The sequence below is a fragment of the Apodemus sylvaticus genome, chromosome 12 (genome assembly GCF_947179515.1).
Source record: "Apodemus sylvaticus chromosome 12, mApoSyl1.1, whole genome shotgun sequence".
Classification (NCBI taxonomy): domain Eukaryota; kingdom Metazoa; phylum Chordata; class Mammalia; order Rodentia; family Muridae; genus Apodemus; species Apodemus sylvaticus.
Window position 1 is genome coordinate 60541889 of NC_067483.1, and position 22793 is coordinate 60564681.

A 22793-nucleotide genomic window follows, 5' to 3' on the forward strand; every position below is an offset into this window, starting at 1 on the left:
GAGCGTCCTCACTGGAACGTCATACGCAGATGCTCACTCTCAACAATGCCTACATCAGCACCATTTTAGAAAATATTTATAAAAATTTGATTCCTCCTGCAATTTTAAAGCCTTCCTTCTTCTTCCAAAGAAGTTATCTTATAATTAATTTAAAAGTGTAAAATCCAAACAAATCGGGAATGAAATGGTTGGTGTCCTTTGGCTTACATTCAAATGTGTAATGAGTTAGTGTTTTCAAAGCTGAATATCTGTTGAAAAACTAATGGAAAATTTTAAATTAATAACTTCTATTGAGTTTCTTAGAAATATATAAATTTTTAAGGCTTTAAAGTTAAAAATATAAAAATACGATCTGTGAAATATATAAATATAATTTTGTTCTAAACTATTATATTCTAATACTTATGGTAGATATCCTAATTTTGAAGTGAAAGTCAAAGAGTATGCATATCTGGTAACATTTCAGAGGGGGTAACATTTCCTCAATGGAAAGTATCCGTGGGGGGGACAGGGCAACATGCACATGTCAGCTGGGGTGCTATGCCTGACCCACGGGGACTGACCCACGGTGCCTGAACCACGGAGCCTGAACCATGGAGCCTGACCCACGGGGACTGACCCACGGTGCCTGAACCACGGAGCACGCTGCAGCTTACCGCTCTGCAAGCCTTCGGGCTTCTTCTGCCAAGAGGGTCATGTTGTTCGGCTCCCCTGTCGACTCTGGCTGAGTGATTGACTGAAGAGGAAATAAAACACTTATTTTCAAAAGACTAGATTATTTAAGTTCCACGAGACAAGTATTAACACTAAATTTTTATTAAACTTTTAGGCAAAACAATGCTTTTTCTTATTTTCAGAGATCTTTACCTCTGATTGACACCTTAGGTTGGAAATTATTTTTATTTTGAATGCTGCAGAAGAGGCGAGTGAGAGAAAGAACCTAGACATCTCTCCATTTTTATCCAGTTCCTTCTGTTTTGGGACAACTGCTGAAGTTTGATCCTGAGGGGACCCCCTCAGTCTTTGAACACCTGGTGCTCATTTAGGAGATCTAGGGAACCTTGGAATGTGGGTCACTGGGTCAGGTCTTTAGGAGTATAGTCTGTTCCACTTCTGTCTCATTCTTGGCTTCTAGAGCTGCCTGCTATATGAGAAGCCACCATACTTCTGCCCCTACCAACAGCCACCTCAGTGCTTTGCCCACTGAGGAACCAAACGAACCTCTCCTGTCTTACCCTGTTTCTGTTTACTTTACCACAGCGAGGAGAAAAGCAGCAGCCCCAATGACCATGAGCAGCATGGCTTCCCTGCTCCAGAGTGCCAGGTCAGAGGATGGAAATGCGCACACTCTAATCCACCGACAGCTACAAATTACCCAAGGACCCACCCCGCCCACCAGAACTTCAGCCCCACTCACCACATTGGCAGCAGCCATTTTTGCTTTCTCGAGCTCTCGGGAGGCGATCTCGATCAGCCGCTCTGTACTCTCTACTCGGGACCGTGCTCGATCGGCCAGGATCCCGGTCTCTTCGATGTTATTCCGGATATTCTGCAGTCGACTAATTTGGCTGTGCAGGCTGCTGTTCACTCTCTGGAGGCGATCCATCAGATTTTGATCTACATCTGAAAGAGCATTGCAGAGACAGTCCGTAAATGATCTGGAAGGAGTCGCCATCTGTGTGAAGCAAGCTGTGGCACTGTTCCTTTAATATCCCCAATAGACACATTTTCCCTAGCCTCTATTGTACCACATCATGCTTTCTCTGCTGCCAGATTCACTGCCCTGACTGTCTTGGGGGACTCTGAGTCCCTTTCCTACCCATCGCTGGTTCCGCAATCTTAGACAACAGTCAGCACAGACAACCAGATGTTTGATGAAGAAAAGTAAAATTGATGATTATACTATGACACCTGCCATATTTAACCACAACTAAAAACCTAACACATAACTATTAAAAAGGACATTTGAAGCAGACACCAAGAATGGTGCACGCCTTTAATCCCAGCACTCAGGAGGCTGAGGCAGGTCTCTCTCTCTGTGTGTGTGTGTGTGTTTGTGTGTGTGTGTGCTGAAAATGAAACAAAACAGACAAGCAAACAAACAAAACAGCCCACCAACAAGCTCAGGCATTGTGGCAAACTCAACATCTCTGTACTAAGGATCCTTTTTGCGCCCCCCCCCCCCCCCCGCCACCCCAGCACGTGTATGCAGTTTTCAATCGGATCTCTGCTTCTACACAGACCCTCACGGCAGACTTTACTATTCCATTCTTCTTAAGCCTCATGCTTGGGTCCTAATAAATCAAACGATAAATATAAACCTGTGCAAATATAAAGCCTGCCAGTTTTAAATTCTCACATGTCATGAGGTTTTATTAATATAGAAAGATTCAAGTTCTATTCAAAATGACTAGTTCTGGGAAGAGAAAAAGAGCCTAGAAATAAATCCACACATCTGCAGCCAGCCAGCTTTCAAGAGTTGCTAAAAACACACACCAGTAAAAGGACAGCCGGGAAACAGGAATGGAAACAGACCACGCGAAGATGAGGCTGTGCCTTTACCTCCATCAGTGAGAAAAAACTCAACTCAAATGAGCTAAACACTAGAACAGAAGGCCTGAAATAATGAAATCACTGAAAGAAAACAAAAATGCTTTAGGACACTGGAATTGGCAAGGATTCTTTTGGACAAAACCCCAAAAACACAGGAAATAAAAACGAAACTAGACAAACTGGAGGGCGGTACAGCCAAGGTAGCATCCAGAGCGTGCAGAGCTGACCACAGATGGGAGAGAGGCAAACCCGGCGGCCGGCAACACCAAGAACCTTATCGCCCACTATCCAAAGGGGCAAAGTCAACGGGCAACACACAGAAGCAGACATTCCTCAAAAGAAAACACACAACAGAAAACAGGTACATGAAAAATGTCTTAACAGCATCCATCACCAGAAAATTCAAGTCAAAAAGCTCAATGAGAGACGCCCTGACCTCAGTCAGCATGGCTACTGTCAAAGAGACGGACTAGAACAAGCTCTAGTGAGGGTGGAGAACAGCAAATCCTGCACACTGCTTGCTGTCACGACCGAGAACACGATGGGGATTCCCCAAAGTAGAGCATGGTCCGGTAATCCCAATGCTACAGACATATTCCAGGGAAACGTCAAAGGGACACCTGCAGTCCCATTATGGAGACGCTATTCTCAATAGCCAAGCAGTAAAAGCAATGAACGGGCCCACCACTCAGTGATTAAAGAAGCAGCGCAGAAACACAAAGAGATACTTCAACCACAAAAGGGAACGAAATCCTGTCGTTTGCAACTACACAGATGGAGCAGGTGAAATAAGTCACACGGGTCAAAAAGTGCCTTGTGACCTCACCCACATGTGGGAACTGAGATCAACAATACAGTGATAAAGCTGCTATCAATGTTACAGTGTGATTATGGCAGATGAAGGCAGGAATGGTGGAGGAAGGTGGGGGATGGTAGGGAATGGTGGGGGTGATGGTGGGGGATGGTGGGAGTTGGTGGGAGAATAGTGGGGGAATGGTGGGGGGAATGTGGGAGATGGACAGCAGACAGTAAGTTAGGAAAGTCTACGAAGTTCTGACATGCTACTGAATCATGACTGGGGCAACTGTAATAATAAACACTCTGCATTTTAGAAAGTCAGGAGAAAGGGTTTTGACAGTTTTCACCATAAAAAAAATAAGAAATGTTTGAGGAGCTAAACGTTTACCCTGACTTAAAATTTGTGCAATGCATATATGCACACTATGAAGATGTTATCATTCTATGAATATATATGTAATAATTTTATGTTCAATATAGTACTTAAAATGAACTTAATTTTTAAAATTGAGCATTTTTAATTTCAGTATGATGCTGTGTTGACATCTAAATTTTGTAAGGAATATGAAAAAATGAAATGTGGAAAACAGTAACTTGACAGTAAGGTTCTAAAACACGTGGCAAAGCGACCTCACGAACAAACCCGTGCCTAACTGAACACTGGGTCCTGCTTAGAGGATGCCTGGCACAATTCTTTGAAAATATAGAGATTTTTTAAAAGAAACTATGAAAATGAAAACAAGTTTAGAACAGGAAAAAAAAAATCAATCAATGTTGTTAAAGCAGCGTATTTGCTTTAGACCCTGACTGCTACGACCTACGGCTCTCCAGGGTGGCAGAGAAGAGGCAACAGAGACACCCGCTGGGAGGCTCAGGTCAACTGCCCTTCAACTCCAACGTCTGCCTGTCCGCCCTAACCCACGCCATAGAATCTTCTCCCCACTCTGCAGTATAAGCACATCTCACCTACATGTGAGTTTTACAGCCTCAAAAGCCTTAGGAAGGCATTTCATTCTCGGCTGCTTGGAACCCAAGCAGGAAAGGTCTGCTGGGAACTCGCGTGAATGAGGAACCTGGGGAAGGAACTTTAACCCCAGCCTCTGAGAGGCTCCCAGCTCTAGGAGAAGCAACAACCCACCATGCTTCCAGCCTGCAGGCAGTGCAAGAAGTGTGTGGAGCCACAGCCAGCAGACCCATCTGTGTGGCACAGGAAACAGGTGGGTTCTGCGGCCAGAGGAGCGGCCAGTAGCTCGCTATACCAAGTCGCGTGGGAGGATGGTGCCCAGACGTGCTGCCCTCCTCTAGCCCCAGGCTTACTCCTGTGCACGGGTGGTATTGGCCAGGGCTTTCTACCACATCCTGGTTACCCCAACTGGCACGTCAGAATATAACCAACCTCATGGCATTGTGTATACAGCAAACAGCATGCGGATTTGTTGTTTTAATAAAGCACGTTAATGGAAAACCACACACCACAGCGGCTGACGAAACGGACCTCGTAAATGGGCAGTGTGACCCTTGCAGTGTTTACCATTTAAAGTGATACACACAAGCAACCCCAAATAAACACAGAGAAGCATCTAACATTAAAATAAGTCACTGACATCTTATGCTTCTCAATATCTAAAAAGGTCTCACGTGGACTCTCATTTAAAAAAATAATAAACCAAATTAACTTGCCATAACCAGATATGTCCAGTTACTTCCTTTCCTATTTCAATAATCATAAAAAAATCAAAATTCTATACATTAGTGATATTTATATGGATAGAAAAGGCAACATACTTAGTTTCTGACCTATATTCTTGGACAAGCTGACTTCTCCATGTAACTCCAAATGGATATTATTATATTTGTATGTATGTATGCGTGTGTGTATATGTATGTGTGTGTGTGTATATATATATATATATATATATATATATATATATATATATATATATATACACTCAAAGAGAAGTTGGTTACTGCTGTCCCATGCTTGCTAAATTAATAAACATTTATATCTATTATGTGCATCTGGGAGCACACTTGTCCCGTGATGGATGCACAGCCCCACACCAAGTGGCCGAGCTTTGATGAGTGCCCTGCGAACAGGAGGAGACTTCATCCACCTTCTCATCACTGGCACTGAGCTCAGGACCAGGCTTACTACAGGCACTTAATAACTGTACAAAGGAGTTTGCCTAAGGGTCAGAAAAAAAAGCCTTGTTTAGAGTAAGGACAGCACTCGGGAGGCAGAGGCAGGAGAATCTGAGTTTGTGGCCAGCCTCGTCTACAGAGTGAGTTCTAGGACAGCCAGGGCTACACAGAGAAACCCTGACTAGGAAAAAAAAAAACAACAAACCAACCAAAGCCCTGAGAAGTTTATAAAACTGTACAGATTAGAGATGAGATCACCAGGACACGCAGTTTGATCACAATACCTTTGACTTCCTGAGCTTCACGGAGGAGGTCCGTCACCTCCCTCTCTGCTTCCTTCAGTCGGTCCTCAAAGGCTTGATCTGTCACCATCTCATCCCCAGTCCCCAGGCTGGCTATGAGGCTCTCTAACTCCTGAAGTTTCACTCGATGCTCAGCAACCTAGGGGGGGGGGAGGGAAGGAGAGGTTGGCTGTGCACACTGCTCTGTGAAGTGGGGGTCTGTTCCACTTACAGACAGCAGAGGAGATTTCTCCGGCTTCCACAGCAAGCTTTGGTACCATTCTTCCTGTACCCACAGTCCCCTGACAGTTCTCCAGTTCTGACCTCTCCCTGGAGCATCATTTAGATCTCTGTTAGACATCTCAAACTGAACTCTAGAATGCGTTCTTCCTGGGTACTTAAAACCATCTCCAGCAACATTAAGCAACAGCCCCAAGCAAGGCTCATTCTGGATTCTTCTTTTTCCCTGCCCTGGTCTCTCAACACACGTATTTATCTTGTCCATGCCAGGGCTTCCCCTTCATCCCACCCTAATAATCATTATTCACACAGCAGTCATGACACTCCTTGTACTGGACTTCTGTACACCCCCACTGGATTTGGAAATCATTCGCCAAACTCCTTGCTTACAGACAATGCAGTCCTATCTAACTTGCCACCGACAAAGTTCCTCCCAGGGCAGGATCCAGGCAGCTCCCAGGTCCCAGGCCCTTGCCCACCACATTCCTCCTTCACGGGGCTCCCACCTCTCTAGCCTTGGGGTCTCACATCACAAGAGTTTCCTGGCAGAGGCCTTGCACGGTTTCCATGGTTATTACCTATTCCTTTCCTTCAGGCACTTTTCTCAGTAGTTCTCCTATGTGTGTAGTTCTGGTCCTTCTCGCTCACTAGAACATAAGCCTCTAAGAGACCAAGTTCAACGTGTCCACCATTTTTTTCTCTGGAGCTTAGAGTAGGATAAATTTCTACTTCATATTTGCTGAATGAATGAATGAATGAATGCCCCACTGACAGCTTACCTTATCCTTCACCAGCCGGTAACAAGCTGGACACTCCTGGCAGCCAGGCCAAGACCGATTGTAGAAATAGTTCTCTTCACACTGGTCACAGCGATTGCCCACAAAGCCTTCCCTGCATTCGCAACGGCCATCATCTTTACATTGGAGGGAGAGGGACCCTTCATGGTGACAGTCACAAGCTATGGAATGAGGAGAAAATTCTCATTTGAACTCAGACTGACTGGACCATCATTCTGAGTACTTACGAAAAATTCACTTATGAGATTTTTAAATGGCTAAGTCCATGCAGCAGACAAGACAGACCTTTCACAAGGGAAGTTGTGAAGTAAACTGAGCATCCATTGGGGCACATTTTGTGTGTGGCATGTGTGCACACACATGTGCACAGATGTGCATGCATATGTCTACAAAGGTCAGAGGGCAACACTGGGTATCTATCCTCCTCCACTACTTTTTACCTAATTTCTGCTGTTTATTTTTGTGTGTGTTTTTGAGACAGGGACCCATTACGCAGCTTGACTTAAGGTAGAGACGCTGCACCAGCATTAAAGGTGTGTGCCACGGTGCCCAGATCTCCCTTGTGTTTTGAGATTTGTATCTCACCACAACCTGCTGGCCAATGAACTGCAGAGATCTGCCTGCTTTGGCACCGGAGTTACAGGTACACACCTGCCTTTTTAAGTGGGCACTGGGGACCTGAACTCAGGGTCTCTTGGTTGAATGGCAAGCACTTTATCAACTGAGTCACCTCTCCATCCCCTTGGGGCACATTTCATGTATAATTATTACATGAATGTCAGGCATGGTGCAGAATATGTCTCTGGGAGGTAGAGGAAGGGGAAGTGAGGTCATCCTGAGCTACACAGAGAAGAAGAACACACACACACACACACACACACACACACACACACACACACACAGACACTCACACACACTCTCTCACACACACACACTCACACACTCACACACACACACACACAGCACATTAAATGATGTAGTACTCTTTTTCATATGCTTCAGGAATTCTTCTCTACTTTCTTTCATCTTTAAATTTCTCTAAGAAATAAAACCCCAATGCTTCTTGCATTTCTTTAGTTTGTTTTTCTCACTCTGCTCTCTGAACTGAGTCAATGACTTATTCTACGTTCCATGGGAGAAATGAAGGAATTCAGAAAGAAAAAAAAATCCAAACTGTTCTGATTTCCAGGCAAGTGTTTATCCCAAGGAGAAGCAGATGTTTATACGCAACCAAACCAAATAGGCTCCAAGGGGGTAAAGTAGCCAGAGTAAGCCAAGAGCAGAACCCAGGGCTGCTTCCTATCTGCAGAGACGATGTAACCAATAAACAAGCCTTCGTAAGCAGAGCAGACAAGCTCAGTACTTAAGGGGAGATTTTTTTTCTTTAGAAAGCAAGATTACAAGGAGGAATAAGTATAAAAAACTAGAAAAGGAGACACCAGCAAGGTGGTTACAGAGGAACCAAAAGGCCCTTGATTTCCAGAGTTTTATAATAGTCACAGGAGGTCTCTTCCATGGCCACAGAGGTTGTCAGGCCTGTAACACACTAACTGGAGTTGGGAGACACAGCACTGCAAGTCCCCATGTCTTACGTTTGCAGCCTTCAGGGCCAAACCCGAAGTGATTGGTCTCACAGCGCTCACAGTGCTGACCGGTGATGCCAGGCTGGCACTCACACTGCCCCGTGCGGATGTCACACTGCCCATTGGTGGATCCCAAAGCATGGCAGTCACACCTGACAAGAAACACGAGGCGTTTACGGGTAAGAGGAGCAGAGTGCAAGCGACATTCTCTACCGAAAGGCAGCATGTTCAGGATTCCTCATCGGAATGTTAAGGGTTGTTCCCTGACATCCAGGCACTTTCTGTGAGTGCTAGTCGGGGCTCGTTGACAATACCAGCAACTTCCTCACTAAACCCTACTGACCGAGAACTAGACAGATCCCCAGGCTGTGGCCTTGATGAGTCTGTCTCAGAAGAAACTTTGCAATCTGCATTTTGAAGTGTCTGAGACACCAGGACTACCATTGTGCTATCCCTCCTGTCCCCTACTTAAATCCTCTAACATGGTGCCTTTCCTGCATAAGACACTGAAAACATTCCAAAGCAACATCAAGCCAGCTGTTTAGAGTAACTTGGAAAGATGGACTTCTTATGACACAGACAGCAAGGATCACTTTACACAGACTCAAGTCTCACCTCTCACAGCCTTGCCCACTCTGCAGGTTGTAGAAGCCAGGGTCACAAGCGCCACAGTCCCGGCCAGACACATGAGGCAGGCACTGGCACTGTCCGGTCACCGGGTTACAGCTGCTCTGCTGCTGTACTGTCCCATAGGGATTGCAGGCGCAGGCTAGAGTGCGAAGACAGAGAAAGCTACAGATGTAAATCACCAGGGTGGGGGCTAAAGCATAAGACACTTGAATGGGTTCTTTAGGCCTGTGTTGTCTCATGCAGAAGCTGCCCAGGCACAGCGAGTCTTGCCTTGGCAATCTAAACAGAGATGTGCTATCAATTAAAACACACTGACTCTGTAAACGTAGGGTGAAAAAAAAGAAACATCTTATTAACAGTTTTTAATAGATTATTACCTTCATAATAATAAGCAATAAAATGTCGGCTATATTGTTAAATATAATGAATTAATTCTCCTGTTTTACTTTTTTGAGTGTAGCAATTTTAAGTTATGCAAGTGGCTCACACTGCATTTCTGCAAACTTCTGAAAGTACTGAAAGAGACCCCACGAATGGTCTGCACATCTCGGTGTGTGTGTGACTGAGTCTGCCCAGAGGCTAACCTTTGCATTTGTCTGCTGGATTGGGAGCCAGGGGATTCCCGAAAAACCCTTCCTTGCACCGGTCACAGTAGAAGCCAGCAGTGTTGTAGATGCACTTCAGGCATTCGCCTGTCAGGCGGTTGCAGTTGCCAACGGCGTTGGGGTCTATGTTGTCGTTACACTGACACGGGCGGCACAGTCTCACGGGCCCATTGCTGCCCAGAGGGTCTCCAAAGTAGCCGTCATCACAGAGCTCACATCTCTTGCCTGGGGATGAGAGGATCCTGGGTTAAAGAGGAAAGACCTGAGGCACTCCTGTTGTAGATTACCAACGGGTGCAAACTGTCCAGTCCGACCAGCATATACTCGGTCTTGTGGTATGGCGTGAGCAGGACTGGGCCAAAGCAGTGGAGTGGCCTGGACGGATTTCCTCAGTAGGACAGTCTGTGCTGTGCTTACCTTGTTTCAAATTCCCCAACAATTAACCAAGATGATATGCTAATAACATTCATGGTAAGTGAGACAGGCCCAAGGTTTACCAGCCTCTGCATCCCCAAGGAATAGCACATCCACACAGCCTCTAGCTGAACTTAAAAAAAGACGAAGCACTACTTCTGATGTGCTAAGTTTTCCAAATAACAGGGCAAGCCAGGTCTCTTAATTTATAAAAGACCTTCACTCCCTACTCGAGCACCGTCAGCTCGTGCTGAACTCTGAGAGAACCAGGTACCACCCTCGTCTGCTTTGGAGTTAGAAACTCAGCTTCAGGCTCTCTCTCCGCCATGCTCACCGCTCTGATCCATCCTTCCCCACACCCCTGCCACCCTCGGCTCGAGATGGGCTCCTTCATCCGTGTGGCCAACAGGGCCTAAGAGAGCCTGAGGTTTCTCATGAATTAGGTTTGTTTGCTAACTCACTAAACAACTGCTCGTGAGCATCTCCCATCCACACCGCACTCTTCCGGGGTGTGAGCAGGTGGAGTGGCCTCCCCTGAAACTGCTACAGCAGTTAGGGGGCCCAGCACAGACCTGCGCACGAGACCTCAGATGCAGACATGCACAAGAGCATTAAACCCAACCCAGTGGCTAAAATGACAGTGAGGGTGAAGGCCACGTCACGTTGGGAGAAGAGGCATTAGGATTAGAATTCAAAGAAGTCTGTCAGGAAAAGACCTGTGGGAACACCTCTGAACAAGGCTGCACACAGAAACAGAACCAACTAACCCAGGCCGGACCATGGTGACAGGAACACTTAGACTCCAGTACAGTGACAAACTACTAGAGAGCCCTTAGTTTTCATTTTCGTTTGTTTGTTTGTGTGCACCATACCACAGTACGCCTGTTGACGTCAGAGTTCAATTTATGAGAGCTGGTTCTCTCTCTCAACTACGTCATCCAGGGTCTAAACTCAGGTCTTGATGCTTGACAGCAAGTGCTTTACCTGCTGAACCACCTCAGCCCCTGCAGAGTTTTTAAGCAGTATGATCACAGAGGGTGGAAACACACACAATCTCGGCACTTCAGAGGCTGGGCCAGGAAGATCATAAATATGAGGTCAGCCTGGGATACACTGGAGTTTTAGGCCAGCCTGGACTACATGGTAAAATAGCTCAAAAGGAAAAAAAAAACTAATATAGTGACATAATCCAATGACATTTTAAATGTATTATTCTGGTTCCCATGTGAAGAACAGCTCTTAGGGAAGCAAGTGAAACAGGGAGACCAGAGAGAGGTGGGGGGGACTTCAGCTGAGAGGCAGAGGAGGCTGGAGATGGCGGCAGCAGTAAGTGAGACAGGAGGGGCCGTCTCTAAGAAAGGAAAGGAAGACGAATCAAGTGCAAACCCAAGGATTCTAGCTTGAACAGGCAGGTTGTGGTAGTCTATAGACTGCTGGGAAGGGAGAGAGTTAGAATTAGAGGAAAAGGAGAGAAGAAGTAAAGAAGAGATTTATTTAAGTTTGAGATTGTAGCTCTGGGAATGTAGAATGCAGTAGAGTGATCAGCACATTCAATTAGCATGGCCCGAGGAGCCTCTCCGAATCAAGGACAAAGGTGGAGACCAGGATGGACCCTGTAGGGCCTACGTGCTCTACGTGTGCTCTAGGGCCTGCATGGACAGAGCAGGGACCAGAAGCTTAGAACTTTTAACTCTAAGTCACCAAGCCTGAGGATCTCATCAAAACAGGCCTTGGAATAAATACTCTGCCCTCTTTGATCTAGGGCATATGCTCCTGGCTACCCTAACTCTGAAGGAGACTGGATCTGATGCAGTGCATATATCTCATGAGGTAGGAAAAGGGAGAGCAGACTTGGTAGCCTGAAGAGATTGGGTCATCAAATTCATATGAAAACCTCCAGCTGAAATAAAGATGTGATCGCCAGGTACCCAAGAGGAAAGAGGAGAAAACCAAGGAGAGTAGAGGGTTGGACTACAGATGAGGGGACAGTCAGCCACTGTCCAGCATGGCCACTGTACTGATCACTAGACCTGACAAGCAAGCACACAGGTCAAGAAGCTGAGCACGAAGTATGGCTGGAGGTGGGGCAGAGAGAAGAAATGAGAACGCAGGGGACCAAAGGGGAATGGGGGACCCTCCTGACCGGGCTATGGGCAGCCACCAGCTCCCGCACAGCCATCGTCACAGGGTACAGAGGTGGCATTCCAGCTAGGATGTCTCCTCTGATAGTGGAGCTAGTCCACATGCAATCTACACTTCAAAAGCTTCAAACGGAGATACCAGGTAGCCCGTATCAAACTCATTCCAAAATGCAATTTGCTTTTAAAATCTCAGGTCAAGGTTCAAAGCCCACACTCCTCACATGCATTGAACAAGTAGCATGCTGTTTAGCCCTGGTTCTGTCTTCCTACCCTTCACAGTGATGGCGAAGTAAGCCAACAAGTCTGCTAGTAAACCCGACCCCTCCGTGGCCAGAATAACTATGAACACTTAAGACAGGCATAAGCTTAATGTTCTTTGGAAAATGAATGGAGTGGCTACAATGGGGACAGAGGTCTACCCAAAGCTCTTAAAAAATAAATAAATAGGGCTGGAGAGATGGTTCAGCGGTTAAGAGCACTGACTGCTCTTCTAGAGGTCTTGAGTTCAATTCCCAGCAACCACATGGTGGCTCACAACCATCTGTAATGGGATCTGATGCCCTCTTCTGCTGTGTCTGAGGACAGCTACAGTGTACTTGTCATATATATTAAATAAATAAATAAATAAATAAATAAATAAATAAATAAATAAATATTTTAAGATAAATAAATAAATAAATAAATAAATAAATAAATAAATAAGGCGTATGTTCCCGACATGTGACCAAATCTGAGATGTTGGAAGGGTGATTCAGAGAAATAATTTTAAAATTGCTAATTCACATGAACAATTCCAGACAAGCCAGTGTGGGTTCTCACTTTACAAGAGATTACATCATAGTGACAGTTCTATTTGGAGTCACCTAGCAGTGTTGCAGCCCCGGCTCACCAGTGCCTTGTCACACAGCCCTGGACACGACATTCAATTGTTTCTGCACCTCTCTTACTTAGTCACAGTAAAACAGCAGCAGCGGTTCTGTCTTGGGGTTGTGAGGCCGCCCGAGGAAGGCTGTGTAAATGCTGACAACCACAGAGAACTCTGAGAGGATGGGAGCAAGGCGGACTCACCGGCAGTGCCAGTCGGACAGTGTGTGCACACTACTTCCTTTGTCTTTGGGACAATGGCACAACTTGAGCCACCAGGGCAGGGACAAGGCTGGCAGTCGGAGGAGGTGCCCAGGGTTGAATCTCCATAGTACCCATCGCTACATTTCTCACAGTGGGGGCCGGCTGTATTGTCTCTGCAGTCACAGACACCTATTGCGAGAGCAGAGATATACCATCAGGTCAGTAACGAGAAGACAATGATGCCACCGCTAATGGCCAAAGGACCCACGCACGGGCCCAGCGGCAGCCTCAGGCCGTCTTACCTGTCTCAGGGTCACAGGTCTCACTGTGCCCATTACAGGTACAGAGCACGCATGGGCTGTAAGGTCCAAGACTTGGAGTTTCTCTTCTGTAGCCTGGGAGGCACGTCTCACAGAACTGCCCTCCGTATCCCACCGGGCAGGTGCAGGACTCCACCCACGTTGCAGGGACTCCGGGCCCAGGACGAGCACTTTGCAAGGTGACATCATCCAAGTATCCAGCGCCTGTTTGTGGTATGGAAGAGAGAAGCACTGAGGTGCCTTCCAGTTCTCAGAAGCTCATCAAGACCGAGCAGCTCGCAAGAAGCCAGACCCAAGCGTGCAGACAAAACTAACCACCAGCTTAAGTTATTCATTGGGAACAGCAACCAGAAAATAGCATCCAAGACAACCACGTGGTGCAGAGAGTACTTGTGGAGTCGAGGTATGGCAAAGTTATAGAAACATCACACACACACACACACACACACACACACACACACACACACACGACTGTAGTATATCTCTGTCAAGTGTGAGTCCGCCCAAAGCCATTATGTAACAGGTCATGCTCCTGCAGTTCCATGAGGAAAAAGAAATCTATGCTGAGTTAGACCAATGGTCCATCCAATCTAAGAGGACCAACTGCTATGTGTTAAGGCTGTAAAGTGGGTAATGTACAATCCTCCCAGGCTGTGGAACATGACTTGCTGTTTATATAATTCACGTGGAAACTGACCACCTAGGCCGAAGGAGCTTCTACTGCTGGCTTAAACTTAACTTTAATAGGTGCACGGCTTTTTTCCAGTCAGACCATGAGTTATGATGTACTTCTAATCCCTAAACATTCTTCTGTCTCCCTGGCCTAAAAATATTCTCCCTTTAATCTTGCTCCTACTCCCCAATGATAATTCATCTCTTGTCCTCTCTTTCAAACTTCATGAAGAGAATATTCTTTATTTTACTTTCTCACATTCAAAATCACTGTTCAGAGAGTCCTGGGACCTTGCTCAGTTTCCACACTAAGCCAAAGTTAAGCTCGTTCCCAGTCACCTCCCGGTGCCCATCTGAAACCCAGTGCTGTTCCTGTCCCAAACCTACAACTGCTCTTTCTTCTCCAAATTCCCCTCCGTGGGCCTCAGGGCACAGACCTAAACTCTGTTTCTAAGATCCTATCCCCTTGTTCTGTTTTCTGCCATTTTCCCAAGTTTAAAAGTAAATGACTAAAACTTCTAACCTACATTTGTAATCCAAACCTCTTCCAAGGGCCCAGATCCATATTAATCATTACTTATAAAACATTTCCATCTGGATACTCATGCAAGGACTTCAAAAATAAGCAAACAAACTCCCCAACACATCCAAGTTACAGATTTTACCTTTCTGGAGGGGAAAAAAGGCCCTCATTACTAAGTTCTTGAAGGCATATTTTTAAACCCTTGTTTATACAAAATTAAAGCCAATGTTCACAGCATAATACATGGTTTGTGATAATTTAGCTAATAGTTCAAATCACTTGATAATTATATGACAGTAAACGAGAAGAAATGAAGGTTGAAGGTCAAGCAAGTTGAACCAGTAGTTAATCATAAGACTAAGAAAAAGCTATATCAAATAGCATTTCAATTGGTTTATTAATTATAAAATAAAACTGCCATCTGAATGTTCTCCAGATCCTTGAAGAGAGTTTCAAAGAACATTTTAATATATAATTGATAATATTTTGGATCGGTGTGAACACATCAGACCAGGACCTTTTCTTTATCATGACCTTTCTACCCAGTCACGTGCTTAATCAACTCCTACATGACGTCACAACTTACTCCTCTCACTGTATGTACCGCGGATCTTGATAGAGGTCAGGTTGTTTAGGAGCTTCTGGAATTCAAACGGGGAGAGAGCGGGCCTCCAAGGGTAATCTGTCGCTTCATGGAGCCTGGAGACAAAGAAAGGGCACAGAACCTCTGTAAGGATAGTCTACAAGGAGGCTCTTTCTTGCCACCACAGGCAATACTGACAAGCTAACCAAATAGAAGAGAGCACTGCCAGTTTCTCAGTACAATTAGAAAAAGAAAGATGGAAAAGGGTTTATTCTCAATAATCTATAAGGGTTTTTTTGGTTGTTGTTTTGTTTTAGTTTTTTGTTTTTTATAGAGAATTTCGCTGTATAATCCAAGCTGGCCTTGAACTCCTGGCAATCCTCCTGCCTCGGCCTCCACTGGTCTAGGACAATAAGCATGAGCCACCATATCTAGCCCAGAAGTTTCTCTTTAACACACATCTTGAGGTCAGATCAACTCAGATAAAACAAAACAACAGAAAACCACTTTCTCTTTCTCAGGCTGGTCAGGCCTAAGTTGACAGAGAGACTAGTCTCACCTGAAGATGTACTTCACAGTGGTCTCGCTAGGATAGGAGTTGCCCTGGGCGATCAAGGGCACAGATACTCTTAAACCAGCTCCTTCAAGCACAAGGTCTTCTGCAGAGAGGCGAGTGTCCCGTCTGTCCACTCGGAAGGAGAAGGAAAGGTTCTGCCCGTAACTCAGGACCTGGTTGCCCAGGAACTTTGCTGGAAGGCAGACATTAGGCTGGGTCAGAGTGTGAGGATGTGACCAAGTGAAGCATCCAGCAAGCTGTGTGGCTTCGCAGCCTCACTTACCAGGGGCGATGAAGTATCTAGGAAAGTAACTGTCTGAGATCACGGCAATATCCTGCCTGTCTGAGGACCACTCGAGGGACGCCTCCGAGCCATCTCTCTGTTCCACATGCCACCCATCCTCATCTGCGGGCAGGGAGGAAGACACAAGCACATTCAGATGACAATCATCCTATATCCATCCAGGCCCCACAACATGTATGAAACTGCACCTTCATTAGAGAGAATCACCAACAAAAAATTTGACCCTACAACAGAACCTATATATACTGTCCCCTGAAAGATGCATTATGGTGTATTTTTTTTAATAAAACATTTATAGCCACTTCTTCCTACAGTACATTCCTTAAAACCATACACATGTTCTCATTAAAGGGCCACACAAGAGAAAAACCATGTGTATTAAGTAACATCAAATGTTCCTGGTACCGGTCAGGCAGAGGTAGCGCATGCCTTTATTCCTAGCACTTGGGAGGCAGAGGCAGGCGGATTTCTGAGTTCAAAGCCAGCCTGGTCTACAGAATGAGTTCCAGGACAGCCAGGGCTACACAGAGAAACCCTGTCTCAAAAAAAAAAAAAAAAAAAAAAAAAGGAAAGAAAATGTTCCTGGTATCAAAAACCCTTCCAAGTTACTGATTGAAAAACTACCCATATAGCAATGGTTTCGGGAGTTCTGGAGGCCTATGAGGTGGTGAACGAGGGCTGAATTACCAATCTGAAAGGTTGAGGAGATGTCATAAACACTGTAGCCAACAGCATTCGTGCACACAGATGAATGCCCAAAGCAGAAGCAGGGTGTGCAACCCTTAGGATTAGATGACTCCAGGTTAAAAAATCCAGGTTTGCATCTGAAAGAGATGGAGGCGCAATCAGCCATGGCTTTCTCGGGAAATCTGACGCAGAGGAAGACACAGAGCTGGAGAAAGCTGGGGTTTTCTACCTCTCACAGTTGAAGCCTTCAACGTTGTCTTTGCAAACGCATCTTCCTGTTTCAACATTACATTCGTCTGTGCTGCCAGAAGGGTCGCAGGAGCACGGCCTGTTTGAGGGATGGAATTAAATAAAAAGAACAGACAGGAAAGAAGAAGCCCCACTCTTAAAGCCGGCCTGTTTTACAGCACAGCAGATTCTACACATGAAGCATCTCTAAAGGACAGGGTGAACTCATGTTATTTTTATATTTGGTTTTGGGTTCAGTCAAGAATACTCATCACCCAGGATGAAACCCAATACTGTGCACAATAACTTAAAACTAGTAAAAAAACAAAACAAAACAAAAACAAAAACAAAAAGCCATTTTCTGTGTTCTCCAAAACCCCAGGGGCAGCACGGCGTCTAGTCTGGGAGCTTGCTGGCCATTACTGCTGGGAGAGCGTTCCCACTATAGTTACTGCTTCCCAGCGCAGATCCAGGCCCAGTCTCTGGTTTCAAAAACATTTACCTGCATCCTGCCTCAGTGAGGGAATGGAACCCAGGTTGGCAACGGTCACACTTGTCACCCATCACTCCGGGCTTACAGCTGCATCTGCCGTAACTGTCACACTGTGTGCTCAGAGAACCTAAAATGCAATGAGTTTACGTTCAATCCCAAACCTGGACAGACAAGTGAGTAAAAACCAACGTCAAAGCCAACACAGCGGGAGCGGAAAGCAATGCCCGATGACCAGTATGTCATCACTGGATGATCAGAGAAAATACGGACCTAATTCCAAATGACAACTCTTTGTAAATCATGGCTTTATAAGTCATAACAGTTTAGTGTTCCAGGCACACCCCGAAGTAAACCTACCCACCACTCTTGAATAAAACTGTACCCAGTGATACAGTACACACAGACCAGTCACCTCTCTGGCAATCAAATGTTCCTTAAGGCTCCTTCCTAGAATTTTAGTATACAAGGACACAAACAACGAACTATTAGCCCAACTCTCAAAAAAAAAAAAAAGACTAAAAGAGACTAAATGCTACGTATCTCTAGACACACACTAACATGCTGTACACAATTCAGCACTCTACGGACATCAGACTAAACAAAATCATTAACGAGGAAAAGCCTTTCACAGTCCAAGTTCAAATGGCCTATGACCCAGCTGCCAATTATTTACAGAGCCGCTACTTCTTCTATACACACTAGAAAGTTATCTGAAAGTTCAACTTGGTTAGCGTAAAGGAGGCAGAATGAGGCATTTATAATCTAGAACAGCACACGGATTGCCCCACTTAACTGTGCACATGCTCAGAAGGCAAAGCTTTCTTTCCTGGGACTTCAGGAGACTCCTGTTACATCTTTCTCCTCCCAGTGGGATGCACGTACTCACCGACGGGGCTGCAGTGGCACGGAGAGCAGGCTTCAGTGGTCCCCAGGCGGAAGAAGTTCTCCCGGCACCTCTCGCACTTGGCACCATCTGTGTTATCCCGGCAGTTGGTACAGTGGCCACCATGTCCAGTGGAACGGTATAGTTCAGGGTCAAAGTAGCATTCTTGGGATCGGCCATTGCAGTCACAAGCTAAATATAGAAGTTATGCCAGATAAGTATACCTTTAAAAAGGAAATGTATGTGTGTATCTGTGTGAGTGAATGCCATGTGTGTGTTGGCGGGGGGGGGGGGGGGGGGGGGGGGGGGGGGATGCCTGCTGAGGGTGTCAGATGCCCTGGAGCTGGAGTTAGGGGCAGTGGAGAGCCGCCCAGCATAGGTGCTTTATTGGGAAGTAAACTAAGGAAGAGGAGTAAGAATTCTTAACCTCTGAGTCATCACTGTAGCATCCAAGACCTAAATACATTTAAGAAAGCATTTTAAAGGACTCCCAAGAAAACCAAACCACAATTTCCTACATCTCTGTAACAGGTGGTATAGAATAAAAATGACTGATGAGTACATTGTTTATTTAAAAACCTAGTATGTCAACAACCCAGTAGTCTGAAAGCCTGATCATCCATCACTTTCCTAAGAAGTATCCATCTTTATAGAAAAATGATGCAATAAGACTCCTATACTGAAAAAAGAATCTGTCTCCCAGTGGCTGTTCATGCAGAAGGGCCAGTCAGGTGATTGTTTTCTAACTGTGCTTTGAGCCAGGATTTCACTGTGCACCGTTGGCTGGCCTAGATCTCACTCTGTAGACCTGGCCTTGAATCATACACCTGCCTGCCTCTGCCTCCCAGTGCACCCCAGGGGTAACAGCATGCATCACCACACACATTTTCCTAACTCTTCATCCTCTCCTACTAGCACTAACAGCAAAAACAAGGTATCAGTCATGAATGTTTTCTTTAAGCATTCAGCCTCAACAATTCAAACACATTAAGACACCAGCTTCCAAGGGGCCAGATTACTCTCTCCAGACCAGGGAACTTGAGACTTGTAGGTTTAAATTAGCATGTCTGATGACGCAAGCAGAATTACAGGGAAATCTAGACACTTCAGATCTGTCTACCAGGGAACCACAGTTCTAACTAGGTCATCTGTTAAACACAGCTGTACTTTAAAACTAAGAAACTGGCTGGCCTTGGCAGTGAACACTCAGGGGGCAATTTTCTATGTGTCTGGGGCTAGCCTGGTCTCTACAGTGAGTTCCAGACCAGGGCTACATACTGAGATCTAGTCTCTAAAATAAACAAACAAATAAATATTTGAGTCTTTAGTGCTGCTTTTCGTCAGATCATTTTCCCAGACTTAATCTGTCCAAAGCACATATAAGCTCTTGGCCATCACATAAACACAAAATTTTGCTTGATTTACGACAAATACTTTTCAAACTATTTTAAAAGATATTTGAATACGTATTTTATTTCTCTGTACAATATATTCTATTACAGAATTACAACTAAAAGCATTTTTAGAAACTTGAGTTGCTGGCACCGAGTTTGCTAGGCTGGCGCTCCCTCCTTTTCAGTAGCTGTGTGCTGTGCTTTCCCCTTCGCTTGCTACCCCAAGCTGCTCTATGTCACCCTGCAGCCAACCCAGCCTTCCGGAGTAGTGGTCTGGTGCTGGGATCATGAGGCAGATCAGTTCCCATGTCCACTCTGCTCCGCCCCAAAGCTACAGCCATGCTGCGCCTCTCTCATTAACGGCTAGGATGAGAGAAGACAGCTGTGTTCTTGTCTTGCCTAGCCCCAGTATCCTGACTGTCCTGTTACAGTCACGTCATCTAGAAACTTTACTCTGAAGGGTTGGACCTAAAGAGACTATGGAGGAAGGCGAACCCAGTGAGCTCCTTATCAAAGCCCGTTAGCAGCGAGCTAACAGTATTTTGTTTGTTCCTATTTCCTTGATAGACTAGAAACACGGCAAACGCATGCACAATACTTTTCAAACGCACATGTGCTTTGGTGACATGTTTTAGGAGTGCTTCTTGTATGTGTATCTCTCTCACTGGACCTCACCTTACAACATCCAATTATATTAGTGTGGTAATGGGATTAAAGGAGCTCCCTGGATTGCTTAGAAGCGCTAGAGGAGGCTAGAAAGTTTATCAGCAACTCTGAGGTTTGCTGAGAGAAACTAAAGATGTAAGATGTATAATACAATCTGCTCAAGACCGCTCAATGAAAACAGTCATAAGTCAGGAGGTAGTTCCTTCTCAAGGTGCTGTGGTGATTGCTCTACATTCCAAGTGTCCTTTTTTTTCTCAGTGTTCCTGTTTCCCACACTGACGAAGGACTCAAGAACATTGTGGGTGCTTTAAAGTTTGTTCCTACTAAGCCTTTCACAAATCATGACTCTATGTTTCCTCTCCGGAGTTCCCCTCTCAGAACTCGGAGGCTATGCAGAATCAGCCAAGACATTCTGAAAGATAAACATGTGTTAACATGTTCTAGATTCATCTTGACCTTTCCCTAGGGCACAGGACTTACCCCTTCTCCCAAAGCCACCCAGACTTGCTGGGCAATGGCAGGGCAAGCTCTCCCGTCTATTCCCATTGGTCAAAGGAAAGATGAGTCAAGTCAGTGTAGCTGGCACATGTTAACCCAGCTGCCTGCTTGAGTGAAGGAGTCAGAACAATCGTACCTAGGCACGCCCACAGATCCCATCAACCATCAAGAGAAACTATGTAGGGGGGCGAATAATGTCTGGACTTATGTCTGTATGGATGTACAGACTTTTCTCTATTGTCCTTATTCCCCAAACAATGTAGGACAACTATTTACAGGGCGCCTGCACTGTAATCAACAGATGACAAGCGTGGAAGAGTGCACAGTCACATGACAATACTTCGCCATTTTACACAGAGAGCTTGAATGTGGTATGCGAGGAAGGTTCTGGAATCCCTCGCATACAGATACTGAGGAATGGTTGATTTTAAAGGGCCACAGTGACTTCAGAGGTCACATTTTAGAGGCACTACATTGGCCCAGATTTGAGTCTAATTAAACTCCTGAACCTTGGAGATTCGGCCACCTAGCTGGCGTTCATGAAGAGAACAAAACCAGCGGGGCTTATACACAACCAACTTCCTTATCAATCCTTTCCCTCTGACAGGCACTTAGCTCAGTACCCTACTCTACAGGAGCAGTGCCTGTCACAGTTTTCCCTCGATGAGGAGGTCACCCTTCCTCCTTCCAGCTATAGTCCTTAAGACAATGGGCAGCCTGCACCGCAGCACTCACGAAGGCACTCGCTGGCGCTCTCGGCAGTTGCCCTCCTCCACGGCCGGTCATTGAAGAAAGGCAGGCACTTTTCACAATCAACTCCATATGTGTTATGTTTGCAGTTGCACACGAGTTTGTCAAACTCGTTCTTTACACACTCGCTGGCATGTCCGTTACATTTACACCTGGAAAGAAGAGAGACAGGAATAGCTAAGAATGGACTGCTGTGAGATCCTACAAATGACGCAGAAGAAATGTGTATATAGCAAACCAAAAGCAACGGGCGAATTCGTTGAATTTTACCATTCAAAAGTATAAACTCAGGAACTTGGCAAGGACAAGCTGAAACACACACACACACACCACACACACACACACACACACACACACACACTCCCAAGATGGGACATTAACTAGACAGGAGAAAGTCCCTAACAGTCTCTAAGAACACCAGCAAGATATTCCCTGACGTCCAGGCTGTCAGGAAGCAATGGCTTAGAATAGCATAAAGCCTGGGTGTCCCTGTCACTGACAGTGTGCCTGAACCTCACCTGTAAACCAGAGACAATGACAAAGCCTCTTTCAGAGTCACTGGGAATTACTCTACTTCTGCACACAGGGCTGCACAGAATACAAGTTAATACGCAGATCAGTAATTCACCCTAATGAGTGTGCTTCCGACTGTAGGAGGAGGGCCACTGATTTTGATGCCTCATTCCCCACAGATGCCCAGTGGTGAGATGGTGCCCTCGGGCACTCTGTGAGCATGATGGCTGGAGGATCCCCTAGATGCAAGTATAGCGATGAACTGAGGGCCGGAGGGAACTTGGAGACATGAATGTGGCTGGAACAGACATTTCTCTTGCTTGCTTCCTTAAACACAGCAGTTCTACAGCTTTACCTACCACCTAAAAATATGTGTGTACACTAGAAGCATCTTCATTGTGCAGAGATGAATCCTGCCTTAATAATTCTATTCCTTTTTTTAAAGAATTATTAATTTATTATATGTGAGTA

The 22793-nt window shown here is 45.5% G+C and overlaps 1 protein-coding gene across 1 annotated transcript in view; it reads right to left on the minus strand.

The window, feature by feature from the left end:
- Lamc1 (laminin subunit gamma 1) overlaps positions 1–22793 on the minus strand; it is a 118652-nt gene that overhangs the window by 13854 nt on the left and 82005 nt on the right. The window contains exons 4-20 of the mRNA XM_052199952.1: positions 21795–21961; positions 18505–18693; positions 17628–17745; positions 17127–17225; positions 16898–17034; positions 16190–16312; positions 15910–16099; positions 15354–15466; positions 13555–13776; positions 13253–13441; positions 9609–9854; positions 9010–9163; positions 8404–8546; positions 6794–6972; positions 5778–5934; positions 1418–1623; positions 657–736 (exon numbers count right to left, since the gene is read on the minus strand). Coding sequence (XP_052055912.1) covers positions 657–736; positions 1418–1623; positions 5778–5934; positions 6794–6972; positions 8404–8546; positions 9010–9163; positions 9609–9854; positions 13253–13441; positions 13555–13776; positions 15354–15466; positions 15910–16099; positions 16190–16312; positions 16898–17034; positions 17127–17225; positions 17628–17745; positions 18505–18693; positions 21795–21961 — 2712 coding nt within the window. The remainder of the gene's footprint in view (positions 1–656; positions 737–1417; positions 1624–5777; positions 5935–6793; positions 6973–8403; positions 8547–9009; positions 9164–9608; positions 9855–13252; positions 13442–13554; positions 13777–15353; positions 15467–15909; positions 16100–16189; positions 16313–16897; positions 17035–17126; positions 17226–17627; positions 17746–18504; positions 18694–21794; positions 21962–22793) is intronic.